At 39.5% G+C, this 19395-nt stretch overlaps 1 protein-coding gene across 3 annotated transcripts in view; it reads right to left on the bottom strand.

Annotated features, from left to right (window-relative positions):
* Positions 1 to 515: 515 nt before the first annotated feature.
* Positions 516 to 19395, bottom strand: part of PTPRR (protein tyrosine phosphatase receptor type R) — a 139624-nt gene continuing 120744 nt past the window's right edge. For all 3 annotated transcript variants that reach the window (XM_058022920.1, XM_058022921.1, XM_058022922.1), the window contains exons 10-14: positions 17500 to 17637; positions 11225 to 11335; positions 9964 to 10121; positions 8067 to 8180; positions 516 to 1736 (exon numbers count right to left, since the gene is read on the bottom strand). In XM_058022920.1, coding sequence (XP_057878903.1) covers positions 1643 to 1736; positions 8067 to 8180; positions 9964 to 10121; positions 11225 to 11335; positions 17500 to 17637 — 615 coding nt within the window. In that variant the 3' untranslated portion in view covers positions 516 to 1642. The remainder of the gene's footprint in view (positions 1737 to 8066; positions 8181 to 9963; positions 10122 to 11224; positions 11336 to 17499; positions 17638 to 19395) is intronic.

The raw sequence follows: 19395 nt of genomic DNA, 5'->3' as shown, positions 1-19395 counted from the left end.
AGCATCTGGGAAATTAAAAGAGATTTTATTGAATCTCTTTAGACTAAAAGAAAGGGGATCATACTTTTGTGTAATTTGTTGCATGTGAACTATTACAAATCTACAGGTCACCTGGATGGTGCTGACTAAGTATGTTCTATATTATCCAAGGAAAAACATGTATTTTTGTAACTATACACAATCAAGCAAGATCTCAATAGATTTCTAACTCTACAAGTTCTAAAAGCCAAGTGGAGGGTGGGGAGGAAGGGGAAGAGGAGGAGGCAAAGCTCTGGCATCTGTACCAGGTCTTACAGAAACTCCCCCTGAGGAATCAAGTGATTCTGGGTTTGCCTTTCCATCAGGTGATGCACCTTGCTCCATGTCAGCTGGGGATTGCCTGTGCCCTCTGGATTGGTTTCCAAGTGGTCTGAAGCCATGGTGGAGGCTGTCCAAATTGTGCTAGACTGAGCCTGTTTATAGGGGTACAAGAGTGTGTGTGCATTAACTACTCTAAGCAAGAACAGAGACTTCAATTGATATTTTATATTAAGGGTAATTTATTAGCAGTATGAAGCAAAGTCAAGATCACTGCATTAAAAACTCATTACACCCTGTAAACAGACCTCCCAGTGCTGTAAGCCATAATGCCAACTTCGCATATCTCTTAAAAACAAACTTTTACTGAGCAATAAAGGAAACAGTCATAGCAGCATTTTCTTTCTTGTATAACCTGTCATGGAAGAGTCCATATCACTAAAGGCATCTATCTCTTACTGAAAGAAATAGAGCAGATAAACAACATATGCAAAAATTTCTGTGTCAATAAAAGACAGACAAATATTTAAAATCCTTACCATTTAATATATGCTACAAAGTTTCTTTTAAAAGTAGAATGACTTACACAATTTACAAATACACTGGATTCAGGTCTGTAGCAGAAGCATGTTCTAAGACAATCAACAGTTTAGGGTAAATACATACACACTGAATAACAGACATTGTGCTCTGCAACTGCTCTGTAAGACCTACAGTAAGTACACATTTAATAGTTAATAGGATGAAGAACATATATTTCCATATAAAATATTAACTGCTTTTGAATATTTTCAAAAACAAGATTTTAAAATTTTTTATTATCTCCTTTTTTTAATCCATAGTTGAACACTTGCAATTTTAGCAGCAAGAATATTATGTGGCCAAGAAACAAGCTCACCACATAATCAGTAATAGCACTTTACAGTACAGTTGACAGTCCATTCACAAGACAGTTTGCAAACGTCAAAGCTTTTATACACTTGTTAAACATTTCTTCTGTAGAAGTCCCAATGTCCATCTGACTGCAGCAGTAGCACATACATACATTCCATATGGCAGATATCAGCATTACAGAATTAAACCCACCTTTAGATACATACACAGAATCCATGTGTAATTTCAGTACAGTACCTTCTTTATAAATCATTTTTGGGAAGCTCGCAATACATTCATACATAGTGGGGGTCCAGCAATCTCTGTGCTTTTGCCAAACCATCCATAATCCTATCAGAAGTTGGCCTCAAAGCCGTCTTTCCCACTGCAGTAAACTTCTTGAAGAAGCTGCTGGTAGGTAATGAAACAAATTACCTCAAGAGATTGACATTTAGTTTTACCCTCTTCGGCTTCACTGGACAGCTTCTGCAGAAAGTCTGCTTTCATACAGACTCAGTGCATGGTGCACAAATTCATACTGCTCGCTGGTCTGAACCATTCCACCCCTGGAAAGGAAACAAACTTCACTGGAATCTTATTTCTTAAGAATGCAACACCCTCCAGCTCCAGCCAGCCCCATGACCCCCACAAGCCCTTTTCTCAGTTTTTGATTTACAATTTGCTTGAGTAGGTGGGAGATACTTGTCAGAGCAGAATTACTTTCTTCACAGCTTATGGCACCCAGCACATGCCCGACATGAAGAATTCCCAGTAAGAACTAGAGAAGAAAACATGTGGAATCTACAGTGTTAAAACCTACATTTCAAATTCAGTATATTCAAAGAGAATTTCGCTCAAACACTTGGGCAAGGAAGGACAGATACATGGATGCAGCATTACCACTGATGGAGCAAGGAAGTATACAGAATCTGGCCTTTCATTTTTGTCCTTCACTAAAAATGTAACCTTCTGTGACCTGCAGATGGCCTGTGCAGGGAACAGCTCTTCCTGTCCTCTTTCTAACGCCTACAATGCATCCTGTCCGAACAGCCACCACCTACAAAATTTTACAGCGGTGAATCATTTCACCACCAACAATGCAAAAGAGTTGAACTTAACTGAAGTGAATAAAAAGAATAAAGTTGAATAAAAGAACTAGTTACAGCCAGCTTGGATTAAATGCCTACTTCTTATACATTCACCAGGTAACAATTAATTCTTCAGGTCAAAGTATGAGGATCAAGTCCCACATCTCCAGTACTGATTACAGTGCGATAGGAAGGAGATGTCCTACAGGAGGTAGGTGGGATAGAAGTGTTACCATTTAGCTCTGAAATTAAAGTGAAACGCTTTCTGTCAACACTGAGGTACTCACTCAGGGTCTCCCTTCTCATGGAGCAAGGCCTCAAGTTTACTTTATACCACTTCCATTATCTCATCTGCCAGGGTATTCAAAGCTATCTACTCTGCTTCTAGAAACAAGCCCTTGGTTCATCCTCAGTGCACCCTGGAGCAGCATCACCTTTGGGATGATGAAAGACCAAATGGCCTTAGTGAGAATGAAGACATTAAGATGCGTGTCACATCTGGCTTCAGTTCATTGAAACATTTAAATTTGCGAGGTATTTGGATCCAGAGCACTGTTGGAACCAGATATCTTGCAGGAGCAGGTCTGAAAATCTCATGAGATCCCATGAGAACAACAAATGTAGTACTGATATACCAAACTATTTGAAAAATGGTAAAACTTCCACAACAAGTATTGTCCTTCAGTATTAGAGAAGGTTATCTACAACCACAAGGTCCTTTTATTTTCTTCAGTGCTTCTGGATGGCTAAATGGCTATGGCAGGAAAATCATAATTAAAATAGTATGTACTTCTTTTAGCAAGTGAGCAGCAGTCTGTGTTCCTCCAATGAGATCAGGCAAATATAAAACACCTTTTGGTGAGCCACATGGCTATTTATAATATGCTATTCCTAGGAAGAAAATCACAGGCTATTAAATGGTCCCATCCAGCCCAAAATGAAGCACTCATAGTTTTGCCAACAAAGACATCCACAAATTCATAACTCTTGGCTGCCTTTTGCCTTCAGCTGCTTTCCTCTGTGCTTGTCCCCTACCTGGAGATGCAGCGAGATACTAAAGGTGATGGGAGAGCTTTGCTCTGGTCCTCTGTGCTGCCTAGTCTCCTTCCTTCCTCCTTGCTGCTGCATCCTGCTCTGCCCACGCAGCCCCTTCCCAAACAGCTTCCCTCCCTGCCTTCCTCATCAATGTTCCCCCAAGATGTTCTCTAAGGGAGTGCACTTCCCAGGTTAGATCTGCTGTGTGCAAGGGGTGGGGGAAGGGAACACATCCAGGGAGAAGGACTTAGCAGAAAGGGCAGTTTAAAACAATTTTGGCTACACTAGGCTGTTTGTGGTTGTGATCCTCGCTCCTTCCTCTTCAGTGCTAAAAAACCCCAGGAAAGCGTGTGTAAGACTGTGGGGGCTGAGCTCAGCACCACGGTGTCTGCCCTGTGTTAGCAGGCACACTTCAGGGGTTATGATGCTTCTGAACCTTGTATGGGCCAACAGTCCATATCTCTGCCAGCTGAAGGGCATAGGAGTCTTACTCAGAAGTTTAGACTACTTAGCCTTGTCAGTGCCATTATACACAGGATTTATTGAGCCACAGTACCACAAAATGGTTTGGATTGGTAGGGACCTTAAAGAGTACCTACTTACAAACCCCCTGCCATGGGCAGGGGTATCTTCCCATAAGATGAGGTTGCTCAGAGCCCTATCCAACCTGGCTTTAAACACTTCTAGGGATGGGAAGGTAAAGAATTTCTTCCTAATATCTGATCTGAATTTACTCTCTCTAAGTTTAAAGTCATTATCTCTCGTCCTATTATTACAGACCCTGGTAGAAAGGCTTTCTCTGTCTTTCTTATAAGCCCCCTTTCATATTGAAATGCAGCAAAAACATGTCCCCAGATCCTTCTCAAGGATGAACAGCCCCACCTCTCTCAGACTTTCTTCATAGGAGAGGTGTTCTGTCCCTCTGACCATTTTCATGTCCCTTCTCTGGATCCACTGTAGCAGGCCCATGCCTTTTTTGTCCCTGGGGAGCCCAGAGCTGGATGCAGCTCTCCAGGTGGGGTCTCACCAGAGCAGAGCAGAGGGGCAGAATCCCCTCCCTGGACCTGCTGGCCACGCTGCTTTAGATGCAGCCCAAGATACACTTGCTTTTCTGGGCTCCAGAAAGTGCACACTGCCAGCTCCTGGTCAATTTTTCATCTATCAATATCCCAAGTCCTTCTTACCTTCATTCTCATGCAAGGCTCACATTTAATAGCAGGGAATTATCTGTGATCCCAAGACACTGGTTTGTGGAAATGTCTGTGTGGATGAGCGTTTCAGGAGGAAATTTGTTCAAGGAGGGAGGTTTCCTCTCCTGTGTCCCTAGTGTCCAGAAGGGATGTGGCCACAACTACAGCACCTGCGGGTGTGCACCCTCTGTCTATTTGCTAGCCTGCACTGCCAGCTACTCTGTGAGCTGCCGGGCTCTCTGCCTCTGAGACTCTTTGGGCTGTTGCTTGGAAGAAACAGACCCTGGTATCCCGAGGGCTCAGGGATTGTGACCATCTTTGCTCGGGTAGCAATGAGTGCATAAAAGGTCCTTTACCCTGCCCTCTGGCTTGCTGCTAGTGCAGCTGCATGCAGTCTGCTCCAGAATTAATGTGATGCAGGGTTTGGGATTATTTTTTTTTAACCTGAGGCCATTAGTCAAAACACTTAAACAATGAATTGACGCACACTGGAAACTCTTTTCATCCTGTCTGAGGAGCCAAGAGCAAAGTTATCGGATGTCATTCCAAGAATGTGCCTTTAAGGTTAAGAATGTGCAAAGTTTCTCGATGTCACAGTAAGTCTTGAAGATGCCTCACATCAAACATTTCCTGTTTCTGTTGCAAAATATAAAAAATGAACTGGGAAAAAAAAGCAAGCTGAGCAGACCTGTGGATCTGTCTTTTTACAAATTCACACAGACCATGGCTGTATTTACATCCTGGGCCAATATTTTGAGTGGATTGTCCATTTTCTCATATTACTGTCAGATCCACTCACCCCTTAACTTACACTAAACAGCTAAGAAGGAAGTGGTACCTGGACCTACCCTACCTAGGAGCAGCTCTGTCCTGTCTCAATCCCTGCTGGAGTACTTATTTAAAACTGTTTCCAGGGAGAGTTACATGGGGTATTAATTAAACTATTTTCCAGCATAACTTTTTGCCACCATATGCAATTTGTCTGGGTGCTTGTTTGGTTTTTATTGAACATGCTGGGCAATAGGAATGCATTGGTAAGTCACTACAACATTACTTGTGAGTCTCTCAAGTCAGCTCTTTTCTTTTTCCTATTGCTAGATTCACTTTGGTAGAAATGTGGTCACGGACCCATGAGATAAAAACTCCACATGAGAGTTGACACACTTGAGTGTGTTCATTCCAGTAGTAACTTGTGTTTGGAAGATACAGCTCTGAGTGGCCAGGAACTCGGTGGAGATAGGATATCAGGGATAAAATACTCAGTGTACCTCCTAGCCAGGTTCCTGGATCCCAGGTAGACAGATAAAACCATCCTAATCTCTTTTTGGTTTTGGTGGGTTTTTTTGGTTTTTTTTTTTTAGTGCAATGTGCACGAAGAAAAAACTGCTGGCCAGCATAAATGAGGAAGACAGCCTCAGCACTGATCCTGCTCTGCTCATGACTGTACCCCACTGCTAACATTGGCCATGCTGGCAGTGCAACGCCACGACGGCCACAGCCAGCTCTTGCAGCCAGGTCTAGTGGGTTATAAGTTCATTTTGCCAGCTTCATGACACATGTAATGACCCTCTCTCACACATCACCTGCCAATGACCACCATGTCAGGACTGTGACAGCAGGGGAGGCCAGTCTCATTAAGCTTTGTCCATGTAACAGTGACTCTTGGCCACTTTATCGACCCATGATCTGATAGGGCAGCCAGTGGCTACTGTGGTCTTAGGGGCTGCTAAGCTTTGCCTTAATAATCATGACTATAAAACTGACTGCCTGGTCAGTGAGATCCATTCTGCAATATGGCCAATTGGGAAAAAAAAAAACAACAAGAAAAGAAAAGACACGTTTTGGTTACTGAGTTTTATCCAGAAAAATGTCTTTAAAAATTAAAACAGAAACATGGTCTTTGTCTCAGGCAATGCCTGCGAATATGAAGCAAGATCTCTATAGTCTATACAGCCTGAAACTTGAAAAAATACAGAAATGTACAAATCACAATATTTAACAATTCTTATAACAAGCTTTGTGTCATGGAAATTGCTGTTATGAATGTTATATTTGGGTCAGATTTCCATTCTCTTTCCAAGTTTATCTAGGATACTAATATGTAAAAGAAAGTTTATTAGGCAGATCCACTCAATAAAATTGTGTTGTCAGTTAATAATGCTGAAAATCTGGGTTGTTTTTTTATGTCTGAAATAGAGATGTTAAAAGAGGCAGCTGAGACCAGAGTTTGCTTTCACTTCTCTAAAATGGATTGTTAAAGCAATAAGAAAAAGATTTTTTCATAATAGAAATACTAAAATGGGGAAGAACTCTTCAAACCTTTCTCAATAAGACAGATAGATATTCAGAAAAGAGGTTTGGAAATTTGCAGTTGGTAATTTAAAACAGAGTAAGCATTTTTCTCTCAGCTATTCCTTCTTATTTTGTTGCTGAGATTTTTAGGTCAATAACTCCCCTTGGAGAATTTTACACTCTGAGCAGTTCATGTTGCCCTGTAAAGCTCATATTACAATGTCTAGTATGATGAAGCCATATGGGAGGGGAAAGCAGAGGAGATAATCCATAAATACAGTCAACTATATGGATTCTGGTCCTTCTGCACTTCATGGTTCCAGTACCTTTCAGAGCTCTTCACAACATGAAAAATTCTGTATTAACCCTTTGACTTAAGCTATTTTTCAGCATTTGCACCCTATGTATTTTTTCATTTAAAGAAGACACACATGTCAGAAGCAGTTAAGATACTTGCAAGGAGATTATATGAACTGTACCTACTGCAGAAGAGGAGACTCCTCTATTCTTGGTACAGTTCTGTTTATTTACTTTATACAAAATCCTGTTTCTCCAAGCAGAAGAAGAAAGAAAAGTACAACCCAACCAACAGTTTCCACTGTGCACAATACCCACATCCTCCTTCAAAACACAAATCCCTCTTCAGCCATGGTTTCACAAAACAAAGCACTCTGCAACAATGCTGGCTTACACTGTTCCTGCTCCCAAGCTGTGAATTCAGTCAGGGAATTGATCTGACTTCAGAAAAGTCTGGAACAAATGCCTTGGTATTTTCTTAGGCAGAGAAAATTTGCCACCTCAATTTAAAAGGACCCCCAGCACAGCTGATGAAATAGCAACAACACCAGATTTGTCCTTCTCCACTGCTCATAGAAGCTACACATTCAGTGAGCCTGCATTTCTTTGTCAACCCAGGCTCAAAGAAAATCCCTTGTCTCCAGATTGTCTCACCTCTCTTATGTCCCAATGGGATGATGCAGACAGCAAGCAGAAAATTTTAGTGGGGGAAAAGAGAAGTGGCAAGTGCCCAGCAACTACAGGGTTGTCATTTCATTCAATGGAAGTTTCACCCAGAAGACAATATGATTCCTTATTCAGGACCAAAATGCATATGTTACCTTGATTATTCAGTTAATGTGGTCGTGAAAGTCAGCAAAAGCAATGGCAGCCAGTAACATTCAACTGTGAAAATGTTTTCAGAACCATTATAGAATAATTACTGATCATTACCAAATCATTTTGGTAATTATTTCAGAATCATTGACTGATTTGTGGTTCTTCTGGAACTCACCGATCCATTCGTAGCTGGCAGACAATGCTCAATGCATCTACAACTCCCTCTTCCTTTAACTGCTGACAACCAATGGCTGTGGCAATAAAACATCCAGTTCTTCCTATACCAGCACTGAAAAAAAGGCAAAATTTAAAAGGAGAATGAAGTTCACAGATCCAGGAACTACATGAAAAACACTAAATAGCTATGAAAATAGAAAAAAGGAAAAGAAACTTGGCATTGCTACGACCCACAGTTCCTGGGTGCATGTCCAGCAAGGATGACTTCTCAGCTCACTTTCATAGAGAGAAATGAAAGTGTGCACTGTTCCTGCAGTCCAGTTGTGGGCATTGTGAGGCTTACATTTTCTCACATTGCATACAAGTAAGAAAACCAAGTTTCATTAGCCCTACAAAATCTGAGTATTCTCAGGCCCAGTCCAAGCAAATGATGGAGATATGTACTGAAAAGGAGGAGAAACCAACCTAAAACCAAAATTCAGTAAGGTTTTATGTTTAAAGTCCTCAAAGTATACAGGGGTGCTGCTAACCATACCTCTAACCATGGAGGCAAAAAGGACCTAGACCCATGCTGATGAAGTTAACTCTCTCTCCTGTGATTCTGCAGGATGGTGAAGGACTTGGTGCCATAGCTCCCCAGGTTTTCTTGATGCCTGCTGGGAAACAGCCACTTTGGCATTTTTTTTAATCCCCGAGGCCTCAACAATTTTGAGAATCTCTGCCCCACTCTGTTTCTTGCTTAAGTAATGTAGAATGCAGTGCACCTCGTGGCTTTCATGCTAAATGGCAGGAAAATTGGCAGAAAATATTAAAAACTAATTTTGGGTCCATGTCTTCACTCAGACAAAAAAGGAAAGAAACTATCTGACTGGAAAATGGAGTGTGAGATTTGTAGACCACAGTGAACATATAGATAGCTGAGTTGTGACTGAAGAACCATGAATTTTAATCACAACTGGGATGATATCAATCACAATTGAGATGATATCTCTCTTTAATCATGAATAAATTGCTGCCCATGCTTACAGACTTTACTGTCATATCACTCATCTCAGACAGACATCCCATTCTTCTGAAGACCTTCATTACTGAAGATCTGTACTAGAAAAAGGGCAATCTCAACAGCTATCCACAGATTTCTGCATTTTTAGGGAAACTACAATCCCTGATAAATACAGCTGCATAAAATTTGGGAAAGTTGCTTATTCATCACATTCTAGTTTTCAAAAAATATGGGTGGTTCAAATGTGTCTTCCATTTCTCTAAATCTCCTAAATATGGAACTGGAAAGTTGATGAAGATGAAAAGTCCTGATTTAATGTACTTCTCGGAAAAAGAAAGAAGTATTATCCTGACTGTAAGAGATGTGTCATCACTGTTATGAGACAAACCAAGTAAGAAAACAGATTTTCTTTTTTACTTTCTGTTTTGCTTCATCTACTTCTTTCCACTAATATAACAAATACAGTGCTAATTCCTATAATTTAAATTGCAACATGGGGTAATGAATCGATATAAAGCAATAAAATAGAATTAAACTCGAATTATTAGAAGGTCATCCTCTGGTGCATTATAATTTGTGTGAGTAAAGCTCTATTCTTGAGTACTGAATAGCACTTTGCTCTTGAATATCCAACCAACTGCTTTTGTGAAAATGCTCACAAATTGCAGTACTGATGTGTTTTGGTCTCCAAATTTGTACCTGATTCTTGCTCCTCAAAAGTGACTTGCTTTGCAATATGCTTTGCCTACTGGTCACTAAAAAAGTCAATTAACATGAAGAGGAACTGGGGAATTTTGTTTTTCCCCAAACACATTCTTTAGGAGGGCAATTTGCTGCAATTTGCTGCAGCCTTGCTTTAGGCAGTCCCTAAAGAGAAGGGCTGGCCAATTACCTGCAGTGCACAACGACAGGCCCTCTGTCCAGGGATTCCAGCCTGTCCTGTTCCACGTCCAGCATGAGCTGCAGCAGAGGCTGGGCGCTGTCGGGGGTTTTGTGGTCTGGCCAGGACGTGTACCAGTAGTGCTTCACGCTGCGGGACTGGCTCCCTTGCTGCAAAGAACACCAAGACTTTATATGAACAACTGTATTCTTCTTATTTCTTACACTGTTTTGGTAAAAAGGCAGTTCCAGACACACAATTATAAGAAGGGTTTGTGCACCTGAAAACTTGGCTGTTTTTCCAGCTGTGTTAATTCTGTTTTATGACTACCGACTTTTCCAGCTGTGTAAGTTCTGTTCATCTGGCTACTGACTTCATGAGTATATTGTCAATTGAGAATTGTCAGATGTCTGTGTTATATCAGCAACAACATCTAGAGAGAATAGCTTGATGTGGGCTTCTGAATGTCTAAATTATCATGTTTTTCTATCTTTAAAGGTCATTATAATGTTCTGATACTAAAATACAAGAGTATTGAAGTTAAAGATGTAGAAGAACTGCCCTTCTAGATTAACAAGACATCCCAGTTTGTTCAGTTCTTCTCTCCAAAAGAGTCTGCTACCACTTATTTCAACAAGGGGGTTAAATATGGGTTAGGGCAATTAGTACTGCATGATATAATTTCTCCTCACTTCTCAATGCTGGAGCTCAAACACTACACAAATTTTCCCAACACATTATTTATTGTAATGCTCTGTCAGGAGCAGCAGGTCAATCTGATAGCATGAGAGTGTAATAGGGGAGTTAACTCAGAAGAGGAGCATCTGTCTTATTTTCCACAATTTATGTTTAGTGAGAACCAGGAAAGCATGAAGATTTCTTTATATACTTCTTTTTAGCTTCTCAGATAGGTTGTAGTCGCACTCAGCACACAACATGAGCAGTATATATTTCTTTAGAGAACAATGCTATGCTAGTTTTGTCATTAACTAAAATCCTTTTACTTTGCCTTGGCAATGCTAAAAGGGCCTCAAAACAAATGCAGTTCAAGAAAATGAAACTTGCACTCTTTTTTGAAGCCTTTTTATTGCCAGAGTCATACAAAGTGGCAATACAATAAGTATTCCAGTACTTTGGCCTCAACCCTACCTTGCAGCTTCATAGCTCCTCCTGCAAAACTTTATACCCTTTAAAAAAGCCAACACTCTGACTTCATTTAACAATAAAAAAAAGAGAGCATTGTGATTGAGGTTTCTCAGATGCAGATAATTACCTTTATTGTAAGCTGACGGACAGTGTAATTTTTGCATTCTTGCACACTGTTAACAAGAACTTCAACCTTCCCATAGATTCCTCTTTTTTCTGGCCAATAAAGCACACATTTCTGGAAAGCAAGCATCAGTATCATCAACAAAATGAATCCTGGAGCCATATTCATATCTAATTTTTACACAGAATGTGTTTTTCTGCAAAATTCAGATTAATTCAACTGAAGTGTTATTCATGTCAGCAGTACTTCTCGATAAGATTTTGCTGAGTTTTTACTGAATGACTTAGGCCTGGTTTTCAGGATCTGAGTTTTACAGTATAGATCTCTTCCACAGAACAATTTGCACAGCTGTCTTTATTCTTAAAAGCTAAGTGAAGTTCAGTTATAGGAATTGTTTTCCACATTCAAAATTAAAGAGTTTTTTTTCCTAGAAAACTCTAAAATTCAATTTTGAAGTTTTGTCTTTCCAAATGGGATTTCCTTCTAAGCAAGAGATCCAGATTTTGTCCTCTGCTCACAAGACCTTTTATCCTATTTACTCTCCTGGGCCCTGATACAAGAAAGCATTTAAATGTGTCTTTAGATCTTACTAAACTCAATTTGCCTTAATGTGTATGTTAAAGTATTTTGAAGATCCTGAGTTGTTTTACTATATAACTTACTGGAAATTGGTGTTAAAAAAATTCTTCAGTCTTGCTAGAGCTACACAAAATTTTATGCAGAATTCTTAAGGAATCAATAGTTTTATACTATATCAGCAATTTATCTGACAACCTTCTACTAAAAAGGAGATGAAAAATGATACTTACAAGGCAAATAATTTTACTTTCTCCTTGCAATAGTTTGCTTATATTCTTCACTATTCATTTAAATTAGAGTATCTCCACAGGCTATATGAAAGCAAATACCTCTGTTGTATAAATACTTCTCTAGAAATGGATGCTTATTCCCTTAAGAGAATATTTCACATTTTCTGAAATAATGCTGCTCAACTCATTCATTAAATAAAAAGACTCCCCAACATTTAAAGGAAACCTTCTATCCAACACACAGGTATAAAAACCCAACCAACCAACCACATAAGAAAACAAACAAACAAACAAGCCCCAAACCCCAAGAGAACAGTTCTACAATAATAGGAATCCCAGAAAGACCTTGTTTGTATTTCCTCATAAACTCTTGCTGAAGCAACTGGTATACATGTAGATAGATGGTAGCCTACATTATGCAGCAAAACGAAACAATGCCTTTAATATAATTAATAGCCATAAAGCATAACTTTCAGTAAATACTGCTAAAAATTATCCAGAAAAACAATCAGTGGAATGCAAGGCTTTACCACCAGGTGTGATATTTAAGTTGCTACCTGATACCCCAATAGTGGATTGAACTGAATCACCTCAGTTGTATAAATGCTTTTCTAAAAATAGATGCTCATTACCTTAATAGTGTAAGGTGTGTGAAAGCCACATTTCCTGAAATAATGCTGGCCCTTCTGACTGGCTTCGTTCAAATCCCGTCTTTTGCAGAACTACTCGAATATCCTAAATTTGCTGTCTCCCCGAAGAGATCAAGAATGGCAATAAAATACTCAGAAATTTGTATGAAAAAGAGTGTTCACAAGTTCCACAGTCTACCCATGTGACACATAGAGTTACTATCATCTGCCAGATCTGCAGTTCATGCCCCTCCCTGGGAGTGTAGTTTTCAGTGCTAATATGGGAAAAAGAAAAGTCTAAATACACAATTGTGCCCTGACAATCAACAATAGTTGAGTAAACTCCTGAGACTTCTTGATAAATGTGAGCATGCAATGCTCACTACAAAACCTTCAGGCACTCCAGAGGAGTGTTTTTCTTGACTCTTTCCCAGAACTGGAATTGGCAACTTGTGCTGGGTGGACAATGAAATGTGGCTGTTCATTAAAATAACTTTCATTTAACAGTCTGTCTACATTTAGTGAGATACAATGGATTATTTTTAACACTGTTGCTGTGCATCCTTTAAAAATACTGCTTGTTGCTGCTTTAAAAATAGCCTTGAAAATATCAGGTGGGGTAAGCTGATGCAAGCACTTCTAAGGAGTGGGGAATGAACATATTTTTGAAACTTAACTGAAAAATGGGAAAAAGATGGTAGTAGGAGTGATAAATTATTATATATACATAAAAGAATATACAAAATCTCAGGACCATAATAAAAAAAGTAAACTGCCTCTAGCTGTTACTTGTACATAAAAGAAAATTCTTCTCTGGTAGGAACATTTTAAACCTTTTCAAATATCTGATATGGATGAAGTGTCTGGTGTCCAGCTTCATGTGTGCAAGCAGTAACAACTCACTGCACAAAGTATTTATCAGAAACAACCAAACATGGCCCCTCCCCACCCCCAACTAAACATTCCCTGACAAACAGGAAGTTCATACAAGAAACATTCTCTCACATGACTTTTAATTGATTTCAGCCTTTGCCCTTCCCCCCTGCAACAGGGCTGCAGGCTTGGGTTTCTTTCCATTCCCTCTCCTGTCTCCAGGCATGCCCTATGCCATGCCCACTGGGTGCCAAGCCTCATGGGACTGCTCCTGAGGTGATTTCCATAACTGAGTGGGATCTGGCCCTGCCATGGTCTGCGGCTGGCACCTGTGATTTATCACAGTCAGTGTTTTCAACTTTGCAGCACTGTGCCTACTGCAGCCTGGTCCCCAGCTCTGCCAAATGGAGGGAGGCTGCCCCAGGTGACATGGTGTTTAGTGCCTTTACATTCTCTGGACTTGGACCCTGAACAAAATTAGTTTAAAAAATCTCAAATATTTGTGCAGTTGCTTAACTTCAACTCTGCCTCTGGAGTATTTCTCCATATAGCTATGCCTGTAAATTTATACCTTAAAGGTACCAATAACAAAACAGTAAGGAATAATAACAGCAAAGCTTCAATTCCAGAATCCCTTTCACTCCTGCCCTCTATTTACTGTCACTACTAACTCAAGCATGAGAGATACACTTTAAGGGGGCTTGCAGGATTTGCCTTCGTATACTGAAATCCTCACAGTTAGCACCAAATCTTCCCAAGTTTTTTGAAAACCTGTATACGGTACCAATACTCAACTAATAAGTTGACTTCAAGGAGGTTTATGTGAAGTCTGTAAAAGGCAGGATTTCTGAATTCCAAAATCTACTTGGCTGTATATTTATGGACCATATATAGACCAACTGGGAAAAAATGTTACATGAAATGTAGCATGAGCCTTAAACAGTGAGTTAACAGGATTGTCCTAGATAATTGGTAGATTATCTAATTACTAACGAGATTTGCATTATCAGAGTAATTTGATGCATCAGGCAGTATTAATTCTCTATTCTTGCAGAATGCTGTACAAGATTCTTTACTTACACTTTCCAAAATATGTTTCCTGTTTAACAGGTAATGTTGCTAGTAACTTTTGAAGGCAGAATAAATGATTATTATTGATGTTGTACATAGGTCAATGACAAAAATCAGCTGATACCACAGAAGTCTATAAATTTCTCTATGAAATTTATATATATATTTGTCTGTGACATTCTTACATCTCATATATTTATCTAAATTCCACTGCTCAGTTGTTCTGACTAAACTCAGTAATATATGAAAATTGTATGTGCCTTGTGTGTAAAGCTTTGGAAGATTGTGCCCTAGAATATTAGTACAGAATTAGAGATGGTCATCTTCACTTAGTGATTTATCTCATTCTTTCAAAATGGGATGGATCATCCTCTGGAGGTGAGTACTGCTCTTCAGTGACCACAAAGGGTACCTCAATCACTAGATGAGATGTCTTTTTCCTCATAATAACTCCAAAATCATGGCCTAGTTTCCAAGTTTATCACCAGTTATTCAGGCAGAAGCTCCTTTGCTCTGGACTCTCCTTGCACAGGGAGATTTTCAATTTGTTCAGACATTCTGCAGTTTTGGGGACAGGTTTTACAAATTCTGCATGTTTCCTTTCTACAGCTGAAATATTTTTCTCAGCACTCTGTACTCATTTCTTAATCAATCTTGCAAAAACTCATACTTACCACAGCAAGTCTAAACCATTTTTTCATCTGATACATGGAAGTAATCCTATAGTAACCTTTATACATCATAATTTCACACAATTCCCATCACTAATGCAAATTTGTTACATCAATATCTTGAACTAGGACACTAATGTCCCAAATATTTTTTTAATGCAAAATAAATTAATTTATTGTTGAGATTAAGGTTTTTCATGTGTCTCTCATTTGAGAGGTCCTTTATTATACATTACTTCATACATTACACTACATCATAGTTCAAATGAAGGCTGAGTGGTGTTACACCTACTGAGGAATACAGCCTATACACAAGAGTCATGTATGGTGGTTTATTTGTTCAGGAGTGAATGTGGAAGAGTGGATAAATATGCTTGCAGATATGAAGGTACTTGTATGTCTGTATACTGCAGATGTACCTCCCTGAAAATGATGGAAATAAAGCAGACCCCAGAAAGGAAAAAATACCAAGTGTTACTATGCTAAATAAGATCTGCTTTTGCCTTCTCTATAGAGGGCAAATATTTTAGCAGTGAAGATAATATGCTGAGCAAGGCCAATAAGAGTTTGCTTTCTTTTCAATGGCAAGCAAGGTATAAAGAGGAACCTGCTGACAGTGGGAGAGCTCCTAAGGTTTCTAGACAGGACAGCTTGCACAAACACAGCCTCTCTATATAGCCTGGGAACAACTTGAGATTCCTCACCCTTTCTATGTGGAGGAAATTACCATTGCCAGGCACAACAATGCCTATAAACACCAGTGCCTAGAGCCTGCGTAACTCAGGTAAACACAGAGCTTCCTGACATGATGAAAACCACTGGACACTTCTTTCAAGTCATTCTTCTTACACAGTGTCAGATGTGAGTGTTTAAACAGTCAGCATTTCCTCAGCGAAATACTTACTCTTTTGGTCTATTAGCTTGGTCAATTGCTATGCTTTCATCATGAATCCTAAATGTGGGATTCTGAACACCTCTTTGAACAGTCTAGTGCAAAATGGCACCTGGTTTGGGAATAGGTCTTGGGACATTTTACAGTACCCACCTACTTTTCATACACAGTTTCTTAAAATCCCCTGGATTTTAAATTCATGTTAGAAGTCCAAACTCATGCTGAGAAAGAGGAAAGCAACAATCAAGGGCAAAAAAAGAAGACTATGTCTACTGAGTTCATATTTAAATGGAGCAGTGAGTTTGAGCCCTGGGAATGCACTCAGACTCTTGGTTCTTGATCACTCAGACTAGAAACTTTGCCTGAATAAACTGTTGCTCTACCATCATGCACCTGAGTTTGAATAGCAGGGGTGTGAGTGTAGCAGGGGAAATACAGCCCTGTGCTTACATGGCTGTGGGCTGAGATGTGATTGAGGCACCTACCTGGATCTGGGAATCATTACTAAGTCTGGACTCAAGAAGAAAGTCCATCTCCTTTATTTCTGACTCTCTCTTGCCCACAAACCCTGTAAACCACTTCTTTAGCATTCAGTCTCCAGAACAGGTTTTTTATTGGCCTTCTGCATGGGAGAGTGATTTTTGTTTGTAATTTTTGGTAGTCAGAAATATGGGCACTGGCACTATCAAAGAAAGCCTGACAAAAATTTACATGATTACTTAATAAAGATATTGAAGATATAGTTTGGAATTGATGCAAAAGTCATGGAATGCATAACAGGCAGTTAGTTGGCCATTAGCCACTAAAATAAAATTGTCAAGTCTAATTGATACCAAGGTAAAGAGTATTATTTCAATTCTGTCCAAGTTCCTCTGTGGTGTTGGCATCTGGGAGCCCAAAGTGTAGTTCTGGGATGGTCCAGAAGATTTGTAACATTGGGAATGGATTAAATCCCTGACATTATAGCAAGGTGCAAACTTCAGCCATGTCAAAAAAAACCTGCTAAGCACAACATTAACCATCTAGTCTTTATATACCAGAACGTAAAAACAAAGTACAGAGGTGACCAACAGATAAATGACGTGTTTCTTAAAAAGGAAGGAACCCAATAGCATGGATCTAGAAAATGGAATTCTTTTTTGTAATACATAATGTCTTACAATGGCTATGCTATTACACTTGATGTACTTGGCTACCCTCATTATTTTTCGCATATCTTATTAACAGATTATTTAAGAACCAGTTATCTGCTAGCTTCCTTCTGTATTTTCTGAAGTCCCTTCTATAGTATGCAGCCACAGGAGTAATTTCTCAATTTTGCCAGTTGTCATACCTCATTTTTTTCTTTCAGCTTTGTGATCATAACAATGACAGGGCTGTCTTCTTGCCAAACCATCTGCCAGAAATCATTCACGGTATTAATCATGGGTCCCTGAGTTGCAATGAAAGCCTTCTCTTTACCTCCATATCCCTAGTTTAGAAACAGACACAAAAGCATTTACTTTAAATTCATGCGATCAATCTATATTGCAGGTGAATAAAAGAGCAGAAGGGGCAGAAAAATTAACCTGAAAAAAAGAATTAACTGAAAGAAGTTACAACTAAAAGTAGAGCAGATCAGAAATTTTTCAGTTGAACAGTTTTTCCTCTGGAAACCAATCTGATGAACTCCTGAGGATACAACAATTCCTCTCAAATTTCCCTGCTTATTTGGCTTCTTTTAGATAACTCCCTTCTTCAAGTTATTGGGACTTTCCTCATCCAGTGGTACTTTAATCTATAATTTAAATTGCAGCAGTGTTTTCAAGCTAGCTTATAGTCAATAAGGAAAGAAAAGAAGAACTACAAAACTCATATCTACAAAGACTCTCCTATACCTGTTTTCTAAAGAAGAAGAGGCTTTATGAAACTTTGCAGGAAGGACAACATATATAGGGAGTATAGGGAGTTCCAAGACACACATGATGTTCAGGAAGTCAAAGAAAGGTCAGAAAAACAGTGAGGAAGCAGAAGAGAGAGAAAGACAAGAAGAAATGGGAAAAACAAGACATATTTTCTTATTTTTTGTGTGAAAAGGAGAAGTTATGGTTTTGTGCAGTAAGAGGGTGCCCAACAGTAACGCAGGAGAGAGCCTGGCAATGTCTGGAGGGAATGAGTGAATGGAAAACAGCATGAGGTGGTGTGGGAGCCTTTGGCCTTGGCTCTTCCTTTTGGGAGCCTTTCTTCATGACAGCTGCTACTCATTGCATGACCCAGTGGGATAATCCTGAGCTGGCACAAACTGTCCTCCAGCCACTCACCAATCTGCCTGAACATACTTTGTCCGTGCCAGGTCTGTCAGGATCCCAGCAAGCCCAAGGATTTTGTATACATGGATGTGAAATTTCATTTCATTGCTGGGTTGCATTTTTTTCCACAGTTGCTGACAGTTCAACTGGTGTTAGCAGCAGGAGGAATCACCATATGTGAGAGTGAAGGGGGCTGGCATAGGGAAAAGGGAGACCTCAGAGGACTCAACATATGGCCTGGCTCTTGGATATGATGTCACTGCTGTCCAAATAGAACCACTCCGCTTACTTACATGATGATGTCTTCATAAGAAATGATGAAAGAACAGGATGCAAAGTGAGGCAGGGTAAGGGGCATGGTGCTGTGTACCTACACATCATATACTGTTAATTAAAGAAGCAACATCATTGTAGAGCTCTGTGGCCAAATTTTCATTGCACTATTACTTTTATTCCAGCGGAGGGTCTGGGTAATAACTCTAGAGAAAACATTTAATTTTGTAGGTAGAGGATTACACTCCTAAAATATGACTGAATTAGTTTTTTGTAGTCTATTTAGCATATATTCTGTCATGAGTTCAAGAAAGCTCTGTGTGCAGGTGTGTGTGTCTGTGTGTGTGATCAAGGACTATAGCTCACCTGACACTTAGAAATACTGCTTTTGATCAGGATTCATGCTGGCTATGTCACTGTGTCATGTGACCAGTACAGGGAGTAAAATGGGAATGGCTGTGTTGTGGGCACATGTGAATATTTAACATGTCTGGTTTTGTACCTTTTCACAAACTTGTTACAGTATTTATTTAATTACTTAACTGTTAATTTCAGGACTATCAATTGGTATCTTGAAAGTACTGGTATCAGTCCCTATTTAAAGGTAGCCCTCTTTACTGTAAGGCAGTAGGTCAATATGAAACAGTAAATACAAAAGTAAACAGTAA

This window comes from Melospiza georgiana, chromosome 4, assembly GCF_028018845.1.
Source record: "Melospiza georgiana isolate bMelGeo1 chromosome 4, bMelGeo1.pri, whole genome shotgun sequence".
Classification (NCBI taxonomy): domain Eukaryota; kingdom Metazoa; phylum Chordata; class Aves; order Passeriformes; family Passerellidae; genus Melospiza; species Melospiza georgiana.
Note: the sequence above shows the minus strand (reverse complement) of the source record. Positions and strands in the feature narration are given on the sequence as shown.